Source organism: Musa acuminata, chromosome BXJ2-3, assembly GCF_036884655.1.
Source record: "Musa acuminata AAA Group cultivar baxijiao chromosome BXJ2-3, Cavendish_Baxijiao_AAA, whole genome shotgun sequence".
Classification (NCBI taxonomy): domain Eukaryota; kingdom Viridiplantae; phylum Streptophyta; class Magnoliopsida; order Zingiberales; family Musaceae; genus Musa; species Musa acuminata.
The window spans coordinates 41,258,470-41,278,466 of NC_088340.1; the positions used below are offsets into that span (position 1 = coordinate 41,258,470).

General features: G+C 37.1%; 1 protein-coding gene across 5 annotated transcripts; it reads right to left on the bottom strand.

Moving 5' to 3' along the window:
- Nucleotides 1-194: 194 nt before the first annotated feature.
- Nucleotides 195-19,311, bottom strand: LOC135608326 (protein HUA2-LIKE 1-like). 5 transcript variants are annotated; one of them, XR_010485490.1, is made up of 14 exons: nucleotides 18,873-19,311; nucleotides 18,313-18,389; nucleotides 14,155-16,227; nucleotides 13,536-14,043; nucleotides 13,256-13,364; nucleotides 12,823-12,935; nucleotides 12,565-12,752; nucleotides 7,106-7,694; nucleotides 6,494-7,022; nucleotides 6,303-6,386; nucleotides 6,113-6,212; nucleotides 5,805-5,991; nucleotides 3,054-3,175; nucleotides 195-655 (listed from the first exon to the last, which is right to left on the bottom strand). XR_010485490.1 is itself a non-coding variant. In XM_065101066.1 (12 exons), the coding sequence occupies exons 1-11, from the start codon at nucleotides 18,981-18,983 to the stop codon at nucleotides 6,142-6,144; spliced, it is 4,452 nt and encodes a 1,483-aa protein (XP_064957138.1). In that variant the 5' UTR covers nucleotides 18,984-19,311; the 3' UTR covers nucleotides 2,797-3,175; nucleotides 6,113-6,141. The 5 variants fall into 5 exon arrangements, 1 of the variants encoding a protein (XP_064957138.1); XR_010485492.1 differs by lacking the exon at nucleotides 195-655 and having other exon boundaries at nucleotides 2,797-3,175; nucleotides 5,805-5,929; XR_010485491.1 differs by lacking the exon at nucleotides 195-655 and having other exon boundaries at nucleotides 2,797-3,158.
- Nucleotides 19,312-19,997: the final 686 nt, after the last annotated feature.

A 19,997-nucleotide genomic window follows, 5' to 3' on the forward strand; every position in this document is an offset into this window, starting at 1 on the left:
CCAGAATGTCTACTCCGAGACAAAATTCTACCTTATTGTTGCAGGATGGCGGCCTCACCACAATTTTGGATCATGGTTGAGTTCAACTCCAGCAAAGGTACTATGGTCAAGGCATCAATAAGCAAATCTTAAACCATGATATGAATCTTCTGTTCAACGCAGATTTTTGCAAAAGCTAATGCCTTAAAATTTCATAGATCAGAAATGGAGAAGGCCGAGTAAAAAGGATAAAAGTCATGGAATAGCAAGTGATATCACACAACCTGAAGACAAGTAAATCGCACAGGAGCTGAAAGGGATAGAGCAAGAAAGAAAGAATAGGAATTCGACAAGTCTCTTACCTGAACACAGGATATAGTGAAAATTATGGTGAGATGTAAAGCATAAATGCATCACCTGGATGAATTATCAAAAGCCTAAACTAGCATGTACAGATCAGAAACGAATAATAATATATTCTGGCTACTGTCAAAATGAATCAGGCATAACCTATCACATTGCTACCTAATTAAGATCCAAAGCCAGATGTAAATACCCATTATGCTGGTGAACATTCATCTGCTCTAATGCCCTGAGCATTTCTTCCACCCACCAAACCCAGAAGTTCCTTCAAGTTTCTCATTCTTCAAGTGATAAAGATGAAGCTGCAAAAATCCTACAATTTTTTGCTAATTCATTTAGACTGAAACAGGAGATGCTTGCTGGTGTTGTAAACAACAGAGTGGCATAACAAAATTAGTTAAGATAAGATGGCTAATTATCATATACTTATTGAATGATTGTTTCATTAACTAAAACACAAGCAAAATGCACCACGTTAGATAATTACCTATGTCTAGCTCCATTGACTAACCAGCAACACAACGGCTATCTGAATTCAATGGAGGAACGACAACGACAACCTTTGCAAGCCAGTATCTTTCAACAAATAATCCATAGATGAGAACTTATCAGAATCTGTACTGTTAAGAGGTTTCACACAAATTGAGGAAAAAAGTTCAAATTTATGTCATTTGGAGAGAGAAACAAGATAATTCCCAGTTGTATAGATAAAAACTTTATATCCTTTTTCATTTTCATCCAACCCATAAGTTTTAACATTGGAAGCACCCAGGCCGGTGCGCAGCAGAGGCAGGTGGCTGATGGCATGAACAACAAGGGGGTGGGTGACAGATAAGCATACCGAATCGCCCGAAAAGAATCCATCTACCAAACTGGTAAATACCATCTGGTACGTATGAATCTAGGCATAATTAGGACAATGGCACTAGTAATATATGATACACATATATTAGGATCAGTTGGGCCTATCTCTATTCTCCTTAGAGCTGTGGGCTTCGTTGTGAATACTGAATAGTAGTCTACTATATGAGTCCGAGGGAAAGTGGGATGGGGCACATTCTAGTGCAGTGGACTAGACACCCTGGTGGGTAGGTCAGGTTGAATAATGATGGGTCTTTTGATGCTAATTTGCATGTTGGAGGGGCTGGCTTTGTGCTTAGGTTGGACGAGGGGTGCTGTCTACTGGCTAGCTGTACATATTTGGAAGGCGGAGACTGCTGGTATAATAAGCTCATGGCCATCCTAGAGGGGTCCAGGCTGCAATAACTGAGGGTTCTCAAAGTATTGAGATCGGGACTGATTCTCTTCAGGTTGTAAGGGTCCTCAACCGTTGAGGAACTGACCCTCGGAAGTCCACCAATTGTGTGAGGAAGATTTTTTAGTATGTAAATGAGCTTCAAGCGTGTATTTCTCATGTTGTTACGAGGCTAACAGATGTGCACACTGCTTACTCAATTTTGCTAAATGTAATCAGTATGGCCCAACTGTGGAGGTCTAATTGGCCATCGGGTCTGGATCTTTTATGAGATTGGGCTGCCTTGAACCGACTCGTTAGAGCTAGAACCAACTAGTTCTTGTATCTAAGCAATGCATTAATTATTGACCAGTCATGTGAAAAGTATAATAAAGAGTTGTTATAACTTGGCACAGGAGCATGTTGATACCTTTTCTAGCACGATACACTTCTGCATTGTGCTAGATGATATGACCCTATTGCACTGAGCATAGACCAAATATTAGCCTATTCATATGTCAGACACTGATGCAGGGTTGGTGTGGCACATCTAGTACACATTCTGGTATTGGATGTTTCAGCTCATGCCAACACATGTTGATCAGCATGGCAATCTTTCACAATTGACTTAACAAAAACAATGCAATTCTTCCAAGCATTCAATCTTGGAGAAACCTACTGAACAGTGAAACTTGATTGCTTTGACAAGAAACATGGTTTCCACAACAAATAAGAGAGAAATGAAGCCGAACCGTGAATGTGAATCTTAATGTTACGGTATCAGCAATGCCTCTCCCGCTATATCCTTCTTAACTTTACACAACTTGATTAAACCCTATAGAGCTAATATGATCAGTTGCAAAACTAGTTCAGCAGAAGCTGGTTGACTTTACTGTCAGTTGAAACTTAACTGAAACTGTTTTTCCTTCCCAATAAAATTACATGTAACCTCAGCTTTTTATCAAGGTGCATTATGAATCTACAGGAAACATGAACCTTCAATAAAGACAGACAAAACATCCCAACAACTATGAATATTAAATTGCTAGCATTTCTTACAACTACAATAGATGGAGTCTGCTATGAAGAATAAAAAATTGTTTGATTGCATACCTAAAAACCTATAAGAAATGCTTATCCTTCAGATCACACAAATAACTTCATATAGTGTCAACTCGGAAGTGAAGCAAGATGCAATGTTCAGGTATCAAGAAGGATACTACTAGACAAGCATTAGTTTTATACTTTCAGCAACAGCAAGTTTCATATTTTTCTTCCAATTTCAACAAAATGCTCTTGATATTCACAAAAAATAACACATTTCTAATGATCAATGTTCATTCATTTTAACCATTACAAAAATAAGTGAACAACAAGGTTCTCGAAATGCCATATTTAGTCAGTACTGGAATTATAAAAAGCCCAGTGTCATTGAACTGTACAAATTTCTTGAGTTACCAATTTGTATAACTTTTACCTCAGTCTTTGAACTGGTTTAGCTGGAACAAAATCCCTAAGAACTGTCTTGCAATTCCCAACATCAACCCGATGTATAATTAGATATCCACATATGCGACCAACTCTGTTTTAGCAAAAGACCTGTGATAAGAATAAATTTGTTCAACTTGGTGGAGGAAGAAACTATTTAAAAAACAAAAAAAAAACTATCCTGATTAGATGCAAATCTAATAGAATCCCGTAAAAGGAAGTAATGCGAGATTATCCAATGATAACCAGCCAATATAAGGAAAAAAAATATGGAGTGAGAACCAATTTACAGAGAGTCGAGATTCTCACCAAATTTCCAAAAATTGCTTAAAGAAACATTTCTATCGAGCATCACCTCTCACAGCTAGGACCTCCAATGATTCCTTAAAATATTCCAAAAAACATACAACAGAGACCTATCTTGTTCCCAGTAAGCAACATCAAAATGTTAAAACACTTAGTTAATTCTGATGCAATTCAGGGCAGCATGGTCTTACTTCCATATTTGTGCATATGTCAGAAAGATACACAGAGAAACGGTGTTTTCTAAATAGGGATAGGCGAAGGTTTGACAAAGTGGTAGACAAGAATACAAAGTTGGAAAAAAGATATAAAAAGGGAAAGAAGAAGAGAAAACCCCACTGTCACCCAGAATCCTTTTGTCATAAGCAAACAGAAACTAGACTTTATGTATGTATAAACAAAACAGTAACAACTCAATACAATCATATCCAATTTGATCTAATCAACTTAGTCCTACCATGTAAAATTTGATCTGATCAACTGACTCCTAAACCTACCATATTCTGAACCATAACTCAACATTAATTGGATCCAATCAACTGACTCCAAAACCTATCATCCTACCATAATCAGAACACAAACATTAAGCTATACAGAAACACTTTTCCCTACACAAACTGATCTTAGGACTCTTTGATGAGAGAACATATTTCCGTTAATACTTTCAGAAATAAAAAAATATATATCTGATTATCTTATCCAAAGCAGGAACAAATAAAATTATGAATATGGAAATGCTCGTTAATATTGTCTGATGTTCAACCACCATTTGTGAACCCCATTTTTTCTAATTCTCTCACTGTCAACTCCTCTGTCTCTCTAACTCGTAAACAGAAACTCACTAATAATAAGATAAAAATGCACCTAGCTACCTATGAAGCTTCTCAATTAAGATTGACAGATAGTATGTTAGAAAGTGAAACTAACAAGTTACTCCTGCATATTACATGTAAACACCCATTTATTCAGGTGATCACTTAATAAATGTCATATTTCTTATACCTCAATTAGATGTCACTTTGCTTAAAGAAGCTTAAAAAGTTCTAAGTAATGTTTCACACACCCAGGTACGGTCATCTTTGAACACAAGCAGAGCTCATAACAGTTAGTTCCCTGTTAACAGCATACAAGTTAATATTTCAAGAGCCTCATCTGGCGAACTGACTAACACAGTTAATCCACATGTACTGTAGGTCTGTAAAAAGTGTGATAATTAACAACAGAATTTTCTAATCAAGATACATATGTTAAATTGCTCGTGTTCAATTGATTTGTGTTAAGTCTACCAATCTTTATCAAGCATTCTGATCTATATGCTTTTATGAGATTGTGATGCTTAAAATTAGGATTTCACTGGACCTAATTATTTGGATCTTCATAAAGGATACAGATAAGGTAGAGGCTCTAAAATGTTTATATAATAAAATGTAATTCTATATGTAGGTAAATGATAATCACAAAAAGAAGATCGATAAATACAGAAGGATCTGAAAACATTAGATTAGTTTATATTTGCAAACCCCTTCCACCCAGTTTCATACATCAATCGGTTGATACATGTTGGTAAATTTCCTAATTCAATAATTTAACATTGGCATGGCTTCAAGATATATAGCAGTTTTGATTTATTAGGAATTCAGTTCATTAGCTAAGAAACCAAATATCTGACAATGGCTTCAATGGCTTGATAAACAACTTTGGATTGCACCACCAAGGCATGAGGCTACTCCCACTGCACTACTGGGCATAAAATTAATGCACTCATATCTAGCAACCAAATAGATTGTCTCAGTCATCAAGAAGCTGAACTATTTAATGTCAGTCAAGAAATCTGACCTCCCATGAACTTACTGACCTTGTCCTTCATAAAGCATAGCAAAAGCATAATCATATTGGTACAAGAACTTGAGGGGGGTGGGAAACTTCCTAGCTAATTTTATAATGCAACAGTAACTAAAGCATGACATGCTGCAAGTTCTGTATGCTCACGCAATAAGATATCTATCGGGTTCATCAATCTTCAGAGAGCTAGAAAAAAGTAAATTACATTAAGATTCTAACAAAAGTAAATTAAACAATTGATCTTCAGCCTAGTTTTTCGTTCGTAGCTATGAATCTTAAGCATTGAAAGGAAGGGCAAAGTTGAAGTTCCTGTTTCAAAGCCGGCTTCTTTAACCAATTAAGTGAATCACACTGCAAGCTCACCGCTCACGGGCTTAAGACTTATGATGCCAGGCCATTTTTATAGGAAAGAAGTCTGTGTTATTTGTATTTTAATTTTAAACATTCCATATCCAGAGACTGGTAACAAATAACATCAAATAAATTTCACCTCAACCATATCCACAAACTATGCAACTGGAACATTATGTACGATTGGGATAAGTACAAAAATAAAAGACACATGTTATTGATTGGATATACAACATGGACTTACATTCAGGAAGTTAGTTTGTTGGATGCAGTTGTAAAACAATTCAAATGTACATATTCCTCACAAAAGACTAAACCAGATACACCAACTCTGATTCTCTGATGGCATCTTTTTTTTCCTAAAATCAACTGTAAGAAGATGAAAATTGTCACACATCTGAAGGCATACTCGCAGACATCTCGGAGTAGAACTGAAACAAAATACAAGGAAATACAAATGATGATTCTAAACAGAATGTTATCCACTTAAAGACAATGCAGAATTTCAAATTTTATCTAACAAAGTTGTGTAAAAAAGAAATCAAAGATTACCATATCAAAACATGTACATAGAACTGATCTTAACCTGGTCTCCAACAATTAAGACCAGGAATATTCGGCCTTCCTGGAAGCACTTGGGGAAAACCATGGCCTGTAGAAATGAAAAGACACCAATCAATCAAAAATAGGATGTGTATCAATCGTATGACTTTTAATATATCTTTGTCCAAGTCAACACAACCTTGAACTGGACCTCCAGATGGTATAGGATTATGCACTCCCATTGAGTTAGACAACGGTCTTTCCATGCTAGACCTCATAAGCCCTGACCAAAAGAAAGTGAAGAATCCGATCATCCCAAGTTCAATTGCTTTTAGAGGATGCACAATTCCGATAACCATAAGTATTTATGAGCAACTTATAATTACACACCATCCTGCACATGAGGAGCCCCTGAGCATGATGGTCTTGCTCCAGACACCCAAGCAGCATGCTGATTATCGGGGCTAAAATCACTAGAATGTGCTCTCCTTTGCTCATCAGACACATATTGTCTGTGACTATTAGAAACAGATGGCAACGAGTAAGGATTGTAAGGTTGCTGTACTGGTTGTTGACTCATTGGAGTAACATGCGGAAAATGTCCAGCAGGAATTTGTACATTTGGAAGGGGATAACTGGAGGGAGTTTGTGAAGGGGGAAGTGAATGGTAAGGTCTTTGGTGGAAGGATGCATTTCCTTGTTGAAACTGGTGAATGTGACTAGAAGTTTGAGGAGCTAAATACATATCATTATGCCCATATTCAAATGGCCTAGAGGACGTAAAGTTATTTAGAGACTGTGTATTGTTCATTCCATTTTCCATAAAGTTTGGACACTGCTGCGGAACCACTTCACTCTTCAGAGAAGTTTCCTGTCCCTGCATTGCAGAATTACCAGCCATATGAACTAAATGTTTGCCCTGCACACACATGTCAAAAGTCAAATATGTAATATATTCAAGTTATAGTAGAAGGCTACAAGCTATTAATGAGAAAGCCTTACGTTTGGCATTCTGAATTCATCCTGCATAGGGGGATAAAACAAAGCTGGTGAGGATGATGACAGCACAGGTGGAAGTGGAACAGAAGGCAGCGATGTCGGTCCAGGTAGTGGTAGTGGTGGTGGGGGTGGAGGCGGGTTTAGGGATGGTGACAATGGTGGTGGTGGAGGAGGCGACGGTGGTGGTGAAGAAGGCAATGGCGGTGGAGGTGGCGGTGGTGGTGGAGAATCCAAAGGAGGTGGAGGAGAAGTAGGTAGAGGGGGCAGCTCGCTCGGATTAGCAGATGTTGCTTTCAAGGATACACTAGAGTCCTGATGCTGTAATTCAATTTTTTGATGATCATTTCTCATGATGTCTTTATCATCTTTGGACAAAGTAGCATCTTCCATTTCAAGTTCACCATCTACATCCTTTAGTATATGATGATGTCTGTCGCTGGGTGTGATTGCATATGTATCTAATTCTTCCAAAGTATTGTCAGATTCAACTGGCATTTCATTGCCAGAATTTCTGCGAAGAGTGATAAGAGGATCTTCCTCATCTTCAAAAACACAAGATGATAACAATCCAGGAAGTTGAAATGTTGCATTGCTGAAAAGAAACATTAATATGCAGGTAAGAAACATTATTGTGTCAGAAGTTAACTGGTAAAAATAGCAGGTAAGAAAAATATATATAACTTTAAGGATAAAATATAACAATAATATGCGGCTATACAAGGTAGAAAATAGTTGGAAGTAAAGAAAAAATACAAAGAAACAAAAGGAGAAGACAGGGAAAAAGTAGAAAGATTGGAAAAACAATAGAAACAGAAGAAAGAGAAGATATGAAGAGAACAAAACGAGAAGACAAATTAAATGGAAAACAGAACAAAGCAATATGAAGGGAAAAAACAAACAAAGGTAAATAGTCATAAGAAACAAAAAAGAAATTTTATGGTTAGAAAGGACACAAATGAGACAAAAAAGAACACTACAACTTAGAACTCCATTAACAAACATAGAAAATACATCATAAAGTGCTTGTTTCAGTGCACAGATAATGTTTTCGTGACTCGAATTGCTGACAACCAGGTAACAAAGTAATTTACCATAATTGTAAAAATCATATTTTACAAGTAAAAGCACTCAACAGCACAATATCAAAACTATCAGAACATTCTAGATTGTAAATAACTTCAGAAGCTATCAGCTTCTACATGTATTAGAAAGCTAGCAGTTTACACACATACTGAATCTTAAAACAAGTTTCTTGGTGTGAAAAATGGAAACAAATAGGACAAAGCTGAAGGAAGATAAAAGTCATAGAAAGGAAGTAGATACAAGAAAAAAGAGCTTTAAAACACATTAATATAACTAAAAGAAAAAGATATTAATAAGGATGATGCAAATATTTAAGATATAAACTATAAGACAATACACTAGAGGAGGCTTAAAAGCAAAAGATAAATAAAACAGGAAAACTTCTGATTTCCAATAAGGACAAGAAAACAGAGAGTGAAGGGTACAAAAGCAAGAAGGAAGAAAATAGTGAAGGTTTTCATATGATGACAGAAAAATTTCCTTCAGAAAAGTTATGATACTATTAGATGCTACGAGTTCACTCACAGCAACATATGTTTCGACAAAATGAGAATGTCACAAAAGGATATGTAATTAAACTTGGAAGAACATCTTAATGAACAAGCCAATAGGCCAATGAAGGACAATATGTAGGTTCCTCTAAATATGGATTATGGTCACATGAAAATAGATATGAGATAATGACAAAAGAACAACCAAATTTTAATTAAAAAATAGCTTTGCAAATAATAACATAGAGCTTTTTATCATCAAGAAGTTTGAATTGCACACTAAAACAAACATAAGAGAGAATTTTCGATAAAACAAGGGTGTAAAGATAGATATTTGTTAATACCAAGGTTCATAACTTCGTATCGTACCGATGAATCGAGCTTTGCTCAGTACGGTACAGGCATACCGAACGGTATGTCAGGTGTACCGCTCGGTATATATATATATATATATATATATATAATATTTTAAAAAAGGAGGCGTACGTTGCCTCGGCGACGTCGCCTCCTTTTCTTCTCCTCGTCATATCACGACGAGGAGAAGAACGCAGTCTTCTCCTCATCTATTGCGTTCTTCTCCTCATCTATGGTATTCGGCGAAGATGTGGAAGGTCACAGACATCTCCGGCCTTCGGCGAAGAAGAAGTCGAGCCGCCATCTCCCCATTACCTCTCAGATCGGGATCATCGAGGGAGGGCGGCATCGGATCGGGAAGTGTCGAGGTTCTCCCAATTCTCCCTCTTCTTCGACACTTCTTCTTCCCCCATCGCAACCAGGCTAATACCGTCTGGTACAGGCGGTATCATTCGAAATTAAAATCCTTGATTCCAATGATCACCAACCTCCCACGCAGTCCACCACCGGTGACCCCACTTCTTCAAGTCCTTTAAGGTGGTGGGAGAGACTATAGGGTATTAGGAGTCAAAATAGTGGAGTTAAAAGAGACGAAGATGGAATGACTACCTAACAAAAAGGTTTTGAAGGAATGGAATTAAATTCCTTAGGTTATGTTTGGATAATGAGACTGTGTTAGGGAGAGAATGAGGGAATGTGTCATAGAGAAAGAGAGATAGGGAGAGCTGCTGGTTTGCATGAATCTCAATGAAGAGAGTGTCTTAGGGGAAAGAGAGAGAAACATCAAAAGAGGGTCCAACGTAAGGGGGTTCATGGAGAACCTATTATTAGGAAACAGGGAAAGGGAAATTCAAGTTAAACCATCAGTGGTAGGAGCTCCAGATGTGAACGTGCCGGTAACTAGTAAGAACTAAATATGTATTTGATTCGATTTGGTATGCCTAGTTCCTACTTTTTGGTAATCTGTATAAAACTAAATTTAGCATTGTTAATCTAATCTGTATGAAAGTTCTATTAAGTAAAAGTTTTAGATATCTTGCATCAAATTGATGAAAATATTATTCATGGATTAAAAATAGGATGGTTAAAATAGCAAATGGTGACTCATACAAATTTTATAAGACAGTAGTTAGACCAACAATACTTTATGCAATTGAGTATTGGGCAGTTAAGAAACAACATATAAAAAGATAGTTTGTGTTGCGTAGATAAGAATGTTGAGATGGATATATAGAGTTACTAGGAAAATAAAAACAGAAATATTTTCATTCGTGAGTTATTATGTATCACATCAGTAGAAGATAAAATGGGGAAGAATCGTTTAAGATGATATGGACATGTAATAAAGAGAACTACAGACGTGAGATGCGATAGTTAGAAAAGTTAAAGTGTGATTATTAAAATTAGTGGTACGAGAAGAGGAAAAAGTAGACTTAAAAGACTTTAATATAAAGTATAAACTATATTTAAATATTTAAATACTCTTTATAGATTTCAATGGAGGCAAGAGATCATATAGTCGATCCCAAATAGTTGTTTTGGCTATATGGTCGTATCTAATTGCAGGTGTTAATAATGGGTTATTTTGTGTTTATAGGGCATCTGAAGCATTCTTGTTTAGTAAAGGTAAAATGTATGCCACATTTAAGGGCATTTTGGTTAATGAAATGACATTTGCAACTCAGCCCATCATGTTTATATGTGTCCAAGTTGAGTGCTACATATTTATAAGGTATATACATTTACTTGAAAGAGGACGGATCTTGGTACAAGGGTGATGTTGCTCCCTTGTGACCTGGGTGATCAAGGTTTGAGTCACAGAAATAGGCATAGAGGACTATATACATTGACCCTCTCAGCCCCCACACCCGCCTTTTATACATTTATTTGAAACTTTGGAGGTATATGTGGTTTTTTATATATTGTCAGCAGGATGTCGGAAACCCTTCAGAAAGGACCTAGGCAAGATAGTGAAGAGAGAAGAAAAAGGGAGTAAATGCAAGTTTAATGTGTGTATTAACCTACGTTTTTATTTTTGAATAATACCGCCCGCTACACCGCGAAACACTGGATATCGCCCCGTAATGAACAATATGGAGCTATATCGGACGATAACAGTCGAAATTGACCGCTACCGACCTGTAACAGTGTTCCAACGGTCAAATTGACTGTTGGAGCCCTTTCTCATGGGTTTTTAAATCCATCCTCTCTCTATTTCACTTCATTTCACTTTCACACTCTCTTAAACTACCTCAAACTAATTTTTTCTTACATTTGTACTCTCCTAAACTCTACAAAACAACGATTTATGAATTGAATCGAGGATAATTTGAAAGGATTAAGAGGAATAACTTTTTAATCAGGAGCAATATTTTACACATATCACCCAAGATTCAGATCATGGAACTCAACAAGGTACTAGTTAAATTTATGCGCAGAAAGAGAAGGGGAAGGCAGTGGATTAATTTGAGCAAATGCGACAGAGCCTACATGATATAAACACAGAATAAAGCTCATCATACTCTAGCCGTCGTATTATAAAAAATCACACGGCCAATAGCAGTACAGTGATAGTTGGTCATACTTCTCCGAGCAACAGTATGATACGGAACAGCAGATCAGTAACGAAAGTAGAAGCTCTGCCATTCACCAATACATGCCTCAGGCGATGCCTCGGATAAATGTGATTCATGATAATCAACCTACGATCATCACCACATTAATGCACCAATGGCATACGGTGTATCAATATACTATATCGTGGGATCAATTTCAGGATTGAGTCCAACAAACATATCATATTGATATGCAAATGCATAGGATCGAGGACCCCAATCCACCACCCGTGGAGGCTCGTCATTTATTTTGGTGGTAGAATCAACAATCAGATATATCTACATATGTGATTATTTAATTTATTTGAATTTTAAAGTTTATATTGTAACAAAATAATCTAACAATTCAAATGATTTTTCTATAGATATTTCAATATTTACATAAGGACAATCCGTAACGGACCGAAATACGAACCTTACATAAGGCTATTCCTCAAAGCCCGAAAAATATATGTGACACTATTCTTATCTAATTTACATTGATTTTGCCAAACTTATACTATTACTATTTATTTCTAACTTAAAAACTCTATCCTAACTTTTTTTCTATTTTTCAGGTATTTTCGAAGGATTTTATGCCTTGGGTACAAAATGCAAATGTTACAAAAAATGAATTTGATACCTAGATTGTGATAGGAAATTGAACTTGCAGAGATACGCTACTAATGTGGTTTGAATGAAAATTAGTTGCTCTTTAATTCTACCACTTCATAGTTAATCTAAAGGTTTTTAGATGCATTGCATTAAAAAGTCAGCTATCTGGAACAAGTCATTTTATTTGAATATGATTCACAAAAGAATGCAACTACCGAAGAAAATTAATAAATATTCAGATGGCCTAGTGCTCAAAAAGATGACAGGCAATACCTAATAAATGATAAATCAATATCAAACTATATAATTTAGGTGTCACACATACCTTCCATACTCATCTACATGCATGCCTTCCATTTCTCTGATTGGATCATCCACGGACCTCTCAGCTCGTGATGGGCGTCTCAGAAAGAGTCCAGCACACACATCATCATTGGGAACCTCAATATCATCAATGTATCTATGAAGGAGAGATTCTGGCATAATTTTCCTCCCAAGCCATAGCTTCAAAACCTGAGAAAAAAAATTTACTTTTCTGAAAAGGATATAATACCATTAAATTGTAAGAAAGTAAAAAAATCACCTTGAGACACTGACGACGATTCTCACGAGCACCAGCCCCAGGTGGTGCAGCAGCCCCCAACAGGCGTGGTAATGCTGCTTGTACAGTAGGAATATATGATGATCCAGCAATCCCTATAAGTTATCAATACATCACAAATAATATGAATTTTGTTTAGATAGCACTAACAGTAGTTGCCATTCTAGAACACAAAATAAACCAAAAAAGTGTCATAATGTAACAAAAGGAATCTGTACCCAAAATCTTGATACAAGTTCTTGTTTATCACAGAAGAACTAAATCTATATTATATTTAATTGACGTAAAAACCAAAACAAGATTCACAATACAGCGTTCTGTATTGATTAAATTCTACTCCAAAAACATGTCAAACTCAAAAAATAATAATAATAAAATTAATGAAGTAACAAAGTTTTACCCAGCATGAACCAACCTTTCTGAGAATGTGAGCATTGAGTGATAGAGTCGACAAGGAAAAAGAGATCAATTCTACGATGAAAGCTAGGTTCACTCTCCAACTTCTGAATAAGTAGCTCCACAATCTGCAGACAATCACATCTATTGCCTATTATGATCTTTCATTAATTGGCATAATTATTGCATCAAACAGTATGTTATCCAAAACAAATACTATGTTCAGATTAGAACATATAAAGATTGTTAATACATGAAAATTTAGACACCCTATAGCATGATTATGGATGCAAGCTCACCTCGCCAGCAATACCATATTTGGCACACTCAATCGCAAGACGAGTTGCACGTCCAATACTATCCTTTGTCCTTGAAAGTGTTTCTATCATACCCTCTAAAGCATCACGTGCGACAGCAGCTTCAGTACCCCCACTTAGTGAACCACCTGGTGGCCTGTATTCAGGACTAATCGTGTGCTCATATTCTTCGACTTCCACTTTGTTTGCTAAAGAAAAATCCTGATAAACAGCAGATGGAGAATCAAAAGGCGTGGAAGCATAAGTTCCTCTCATATCTTTCTGAACAGAATGTGATGATGAAAAGGGAATTGGAGTAGCAGGACTTGGACTCCTTCCATGGAACACATCAGGAGTCGATGATAAAGTAGGAATAGGAGGCAGGTATCGTGATTGTGCTTCTCTCCTTTTTGCTTGAGCAGCTGCTATAAGGTGCTTCATTGACTTAGTGGTATCAGAAAATATAGATTCATTATGGCTTGTTAATTTCTCTTCCTTAGCAGGTTCCAATCTGTACAATAATGAAATTAATGAAAAATTAACCAAAACAGAAAATAAGTTATACCTTCTCTCTCTCTCCTAATACCACAATTTACACTTCCAACTAAAAGTGAAGTCATACCTTTTCTTTCCTAGAACATTCTTTTCATAATTTTGTTCCACAGGAAGTTTGTTATCAGTCCTGTTTTCAGTAAGCACATTAATGTGCATGTTGCATTTTGAGGTTGCCTTTGCGTTAACTGATTTACCTGATGCCTTAACTTTTTCTGGTGTAGCTCGCCTATGGGAGGATCTCAAGCTCTCAGATTGGTGGTTTGAGAGTTTGGATAGAACAATCTGAGATTTCTTTCCTGAAGAAGAAACCAAGGCTTTTGTATATGGGTTTGCAGATATTTGATCTGTCGAATTCAATTCATCATCCAGAGCAACAGATACCTTGGGTGAAACATTGGGTGGTCTAGAATCACCAAATGATGACTTCTGATATTCTGGATTGTTAGGACTTTGAGAACTCTGAGCTCTTTCAGTTGTTTCTATCCTATCCTTCATTTTCTCAGCCATCTTGACAGGCAATGACATGCCGGCAGAAGATTTCAAATCCCTGGTTATACCAGGCTTTCCAGCCACAGCATTACTCGATGGAGAATCTCTGTTACCCTCCCTCACAGAGTGAAATTTCTGTTCAGAAACTGAGATGTCAGAATGTGCTAAAACCAAGTTGCTTGCAGATTCTTTATGAATTGGAGTCTTCCGCTCCACCTCATCATCATCATCAAATCTATATGATCGACGCCTGTATCGGACAGTCATATTAACGGATCTGTCATGTGTTTCATCTTTTACAAAGCGAGAACTAGTTTGAATTGTACTTGCAGCAGTTTTAGTGGCGGGATCAGCAACTGCATTCGTGACATGAGAATGTTTGGTTGTCGGACGGACAGCCTCATCACGTGCAACAAGCATCCCACCATGATGTATTTCCATCTCCGGTATTAAGGAACATTCAGTTTTCACGGAAAGTTCAGATTTTTTTGTCTTTACAACTTTATCACTTTTACTTTTGACATCACAAGATAAATCACTATGCCTTGAGCTCTTGCACTTGTCACCATTCTCTCCTGCTACTTTTGATCTTTTAGCTGGCAGTGAATCTTTGCATACATCCAACTTACGCCTTCTATTTATACCCTGAAATATCTCCTCTGTTGATTCACCAGAAGAACTCAACGCATCATAGTCATGTTCATTGGAAGCATCTGCTAAGTCCTTCCTCAGATCACTATGCAACTTTTCTTTTTCAATAGAATGTTCCTTAGGTCTTTTCAGACTCTTTGATATCTTGGCATTTTTTGAGTCAGTACCACTTGAAGCATTTTTAGATGGTTCTCTGCCACGGTCACATGAAATGGCCCCTTTATTTCCCTGTCCAGGCAGCTTGTTTCCCTTTCCATAAGAATTCAACTGCTTTTGTAAAGTCATGTTTCTTTTAACTCCAGAAGCATTGTCCAGTTTTTGTTTCTTCTCTGAGACCTTTGTGGTTCGATGATCAATTGCTAGAACCTTCAAAGCATTACCTGCATCTTTGTCCTGAAGTTCATTTTCATCATTGTGATTACTGGACTCCTGAGGTACATCAGCAGCAGAGCCTTTTGGTTGTCGCTCTGCAATTCCTATTTTGGGTGGCATCTCCAGTTCATTTTTCTTACCATCATTGGAATTAGTATGTGTCAATTTCTCCTTACCAGAAAAAGCATGAGAATCTGACACAGAAACTGCAAGTTTCTTTTCCTTTGCAATCTGAACACCATTGCTTGAAGTTTTTTTTCTTGTCAAGAGAGTTCCAGATCCACCAAAACCCATATCAGAGGACGCAATTCCCTCCTGACCATACTCCGCTCCAAGCAGCTCATCATTCACATTATGTTTTTGTTCCAGGTCTTCCAAGTGAGATGCCTCATATTGATGCTTGCTATCTTCAGAATCACTGATTGAGGGAGATGCAAGGGCAGCACTGGTGCTTTCAACATCCTGCTCTGATCCTGCTGAATGTTTCTTGTTCAGTTCTTCAAAAGCCTCACATATCTCCTCCACAGCACGAGCAAAGTACTTAACTGTTTTACCCTGGCAACGAGCTGCCAACTTACTCTTTGACTCATTAGTAAGCACCTGAATGTCAGCTGGTACAACAAAAGCACTGCAAATGGATAAAAAAATGTCATCAACCATATGTTGACAAAGAATATCAACCATATAGAATACAGGAATACAACCACGTAGGATAAGATTTTGACAAAAAACATTCTCAAGTAAAACTTCCACCAAATTTATTCATCAAAACATTGTATTCAAAAACCAAAACGGCATGCTTGATGTGAAACAAAAAACATGCTTCACAAATGCTTTGTATTAAATGCACAAGAAATTTGAGTATGTGAACTGCATGTGGACCAAAACAGGAAAAAGAGTGGCTAGGGACTTATGAGTTGCGACTGTCACCAACCACAGCCATTTCCCAATATATAAAGTCAAGTCATCCTTTTTTGTTTCTATAGAAACCACATCAAAGGTCACCCAGATAAATTTAGCAAACATTTTTGAACTTACCAAAAGTTAATTTTTGTTTAATTTGTGAAGACTTTTAAGGTAAGCTGGTGATGGAGACAGCTAGATTTCAAGCAAAACTTGAGCCTCATGTTCAATTGGAACTAAATACTCAATCCCAAACTGAGAAGTAAATGTAACAAAAATATACTTGATGAATTCACAAGATATCTTGATATCTCTACCTGTAAATTTGGGTTATAGGAGCACCATTGCACCCATAAACTTATGTTCTGTCAGTTATACATCCTGAACAGATTTTTATCATCAAAGATATGTTCAACGTACGATTCCCAATGCATTATTCAAAAAATTATCAATTCTATACCAAACATCCTGAAGAACTTATATAGCAAAAGGAGAACACATAGATTGTTTGATGAATCAATTATATTTATGCACATAGATGCAACCCAGGTATTCTCTAGCTCTAGATTCTAGAATAGAAAATAAACCAGAAACTGACAACATACAGTCTCCAGTGCACTATGTACACAAAAACCAGTTCTATGTCAAATGTCATTAAGAATTTTATAATGAAAGGAGACACATAATGATTGGTCAATGAATTTTATTTATGCATCTGGATGCAGCCTGGTCTTGGCTACAACTGTAGCAAGTCTGATAAGCCAATTATTGATTATGAAGGTTATTGATAATATCCTGATACTTGGTATGAACTTCAGATTAAATAGCATCACTTTAAACAAACACTAGAAAAAACAAGAGTCATTTTTTTTTTAAACATCAAACAGCTGCAAATCAATCTAATATATATATGCAATATAGTGTTCAGAAAAAGAAATTTTAAGAATTAACCACAATATCCATTTTTTCAGGAAATCTTTATTATTTTAAGTTATCTCAAAGCATGTATCACCCAGTCTCCTCTGAGATTGGAAGCTTCAGAAGTTCAAAGGGAAGCAGTACAATTTTTTATGAATATATAAGCATGACATACTTCACCTTAAAAGTCCAAACATATTAATAAAAGTTTTCAAAACAACATAAAAAAGGCACTACCTAATTACCAAATTCTTCACAACAAATAATATGACTTTCTGAAATTTAGATGCTCTGATTTCAAATTTTCATCAAAGAACACACTAACCGAATATGAATCTTACCTAAGTAAACATCATGGAAGTTTTTCCTTGTATAGTTTAACATGCATATACTGTCTCATAGTTCACATTATGTGATAGTTTACGTAGATTCTCCTCAAGTGTGATAATTTTCATCAAAGAACATGCTAACTGGAATATGCATCTTACCTAGGGAAACATCTTGGAAGTTTTTCCTTGTGTAGTTTAACATGCATATACTGTTTCATAGTTCACATGGTGTGATGTTTTATGTAGATTCTCCTCAGGTGTGGTAATTTCAGTATCTTATCGAAGATAAGAATACAATTATTTCATCAGCCCGGAGTGCTACTCTAATTGGGCTGGCTTTGCTCTGTATCAGGTTAAATTTCACAAACTCAAGTTTTCTCACCGACCATGAAAGTAATTCTTTAGTTTACTTACCTAAGAAGAACAGATAATGGATCTCAACAACCATGACCTTGGTCATCTTCTGATCTCATGAAAATACTAGATCATCAGGCAGAATATAGCACAAAGCAAATGAATTCTCAAGAGGTCGTGCCAGCAAAAGGAAAACTAGTGACACTTACATTTCCGAAGTACCGAAGAACTGAACAAAGTACTTCCTAGGATCTGGTGATCGATCAAAATCTTTGGGGCTGCTTATCTGAAAAGTTGGCAGCCGATGTTCAATTGAGGTTAAAACATAGTCACCAAATGCAATAAAACCAGTATATAAAAAGGGGCGGGAGGAAAGAAAGAGATAATTAGTAAAAAAATCTTGAAGATCTGAACAAAGATTCTGAAGACATATTTAGATAAGTAAAAGATCAGTAAAGTGAAACCATGGAAGATGTTAGATTTTCCAAGATAAATACAGGCAACGAAAAGGCCAAACAAAATTTAGCAGGAGATGGGAAATAACGTTAAGAGCAAAATTTCAACGAGAACAATACCATTGTACTAATGAATTCCTAGCACAATAACCAATATCAAGAAACCTAGATGCCTCGTTCCAAATAATCCAAGCAGATGACATGAAAATAGTTTATGCAACACAGACATCGTCGGACGTCGGAGTCGCGGAGGCATCAAAAATCCCATCTTTCAAACAATATCAGAACGAAGAACATCAAGAAATCGGGCTTACCTTCGCGGGCCAAGAAGGGTACCCCTTAACCTTCGCGAGAACGAGATCCCCCGTCTTGAGCTGCCCCATGGCCTTAACCCGGTTCCCACCTCTCCTCCGCCCGGGAGCCATGGCGGCGAACCCACAAACCCTAACGCGCTCCCGTCTTCCAGGAACACAACCGCCCACGAGCAACGGCGTCCAGGCGAGCGCTGTGGAAACCCTAGGGCTTCTTCCCGCGGGACCACTCTCCCTCCGGTCGAAGGGCGGCGGTCTCCCGTTCTTACCTACGTCGGTGGCGAGCTGCGGCGGCGAGATCGAGCGGAGGCGGAGCGCGTGCGTCCGAACGGCGAAGACGAGTTGGCGAAGAGATCAGGAAGCGCGAGGAAACGAAGAGGGCAGTGTCGTTGGCGATCGGAATTGGGTTGGACGAAGAATGACAGAGATTCCAGTAAGAGAACCAAATTAATGAAAATTAAGTATATAAAGAAAAAGGAAAAAAAGAAAAATAAATAAATAAAAGGCGAGCACGTGAGCTGGTTCGACATAAAGTATATCATCTAATCAGACCGACTCTTTTGGTTCATTTAAGACTAATTACATATTATCTACTTAATTAGTTATCTTTAGTCTCGATTCCTCCTCAACATCTCTACAGTTACAAAATGAAACACATCAAAATTAATTTATCGTAACGACATTAGTTTTATCGATGAAAATAAAAAATAAAAAAAATAATTTTAATATTTAGTGACGAACGATGACACCACTAGCATTGATGTCGATGTTGTTGTCTAACCACCTCAGACGATGATAAGATCCGCTCTCACCATAATACCATCCACCTCCATGAGGAACGTATCGTCGATCTTATCGATACTCTTCATACGTCGTTCTGCATCTGCATCAACGCTAATGTAGTTACTGTTTAAAAATTATATTGGCGTTGACACAAATGGTGGTGGTCGCTCCTTCGTCATCTCATTCTCCAAGGAGGAGCACTCCGGAATTCTCAAATCTCTCTCCCATCTTGCCACAACCAAGGATGCCTATGCCAACTCCCTCCTCCCCCTCTCTCCCATGGTCCGCTCCCACTCGGAACTCTTCACCACATATAAAAGTCACTCTATTGCCTCCCCCGACCTA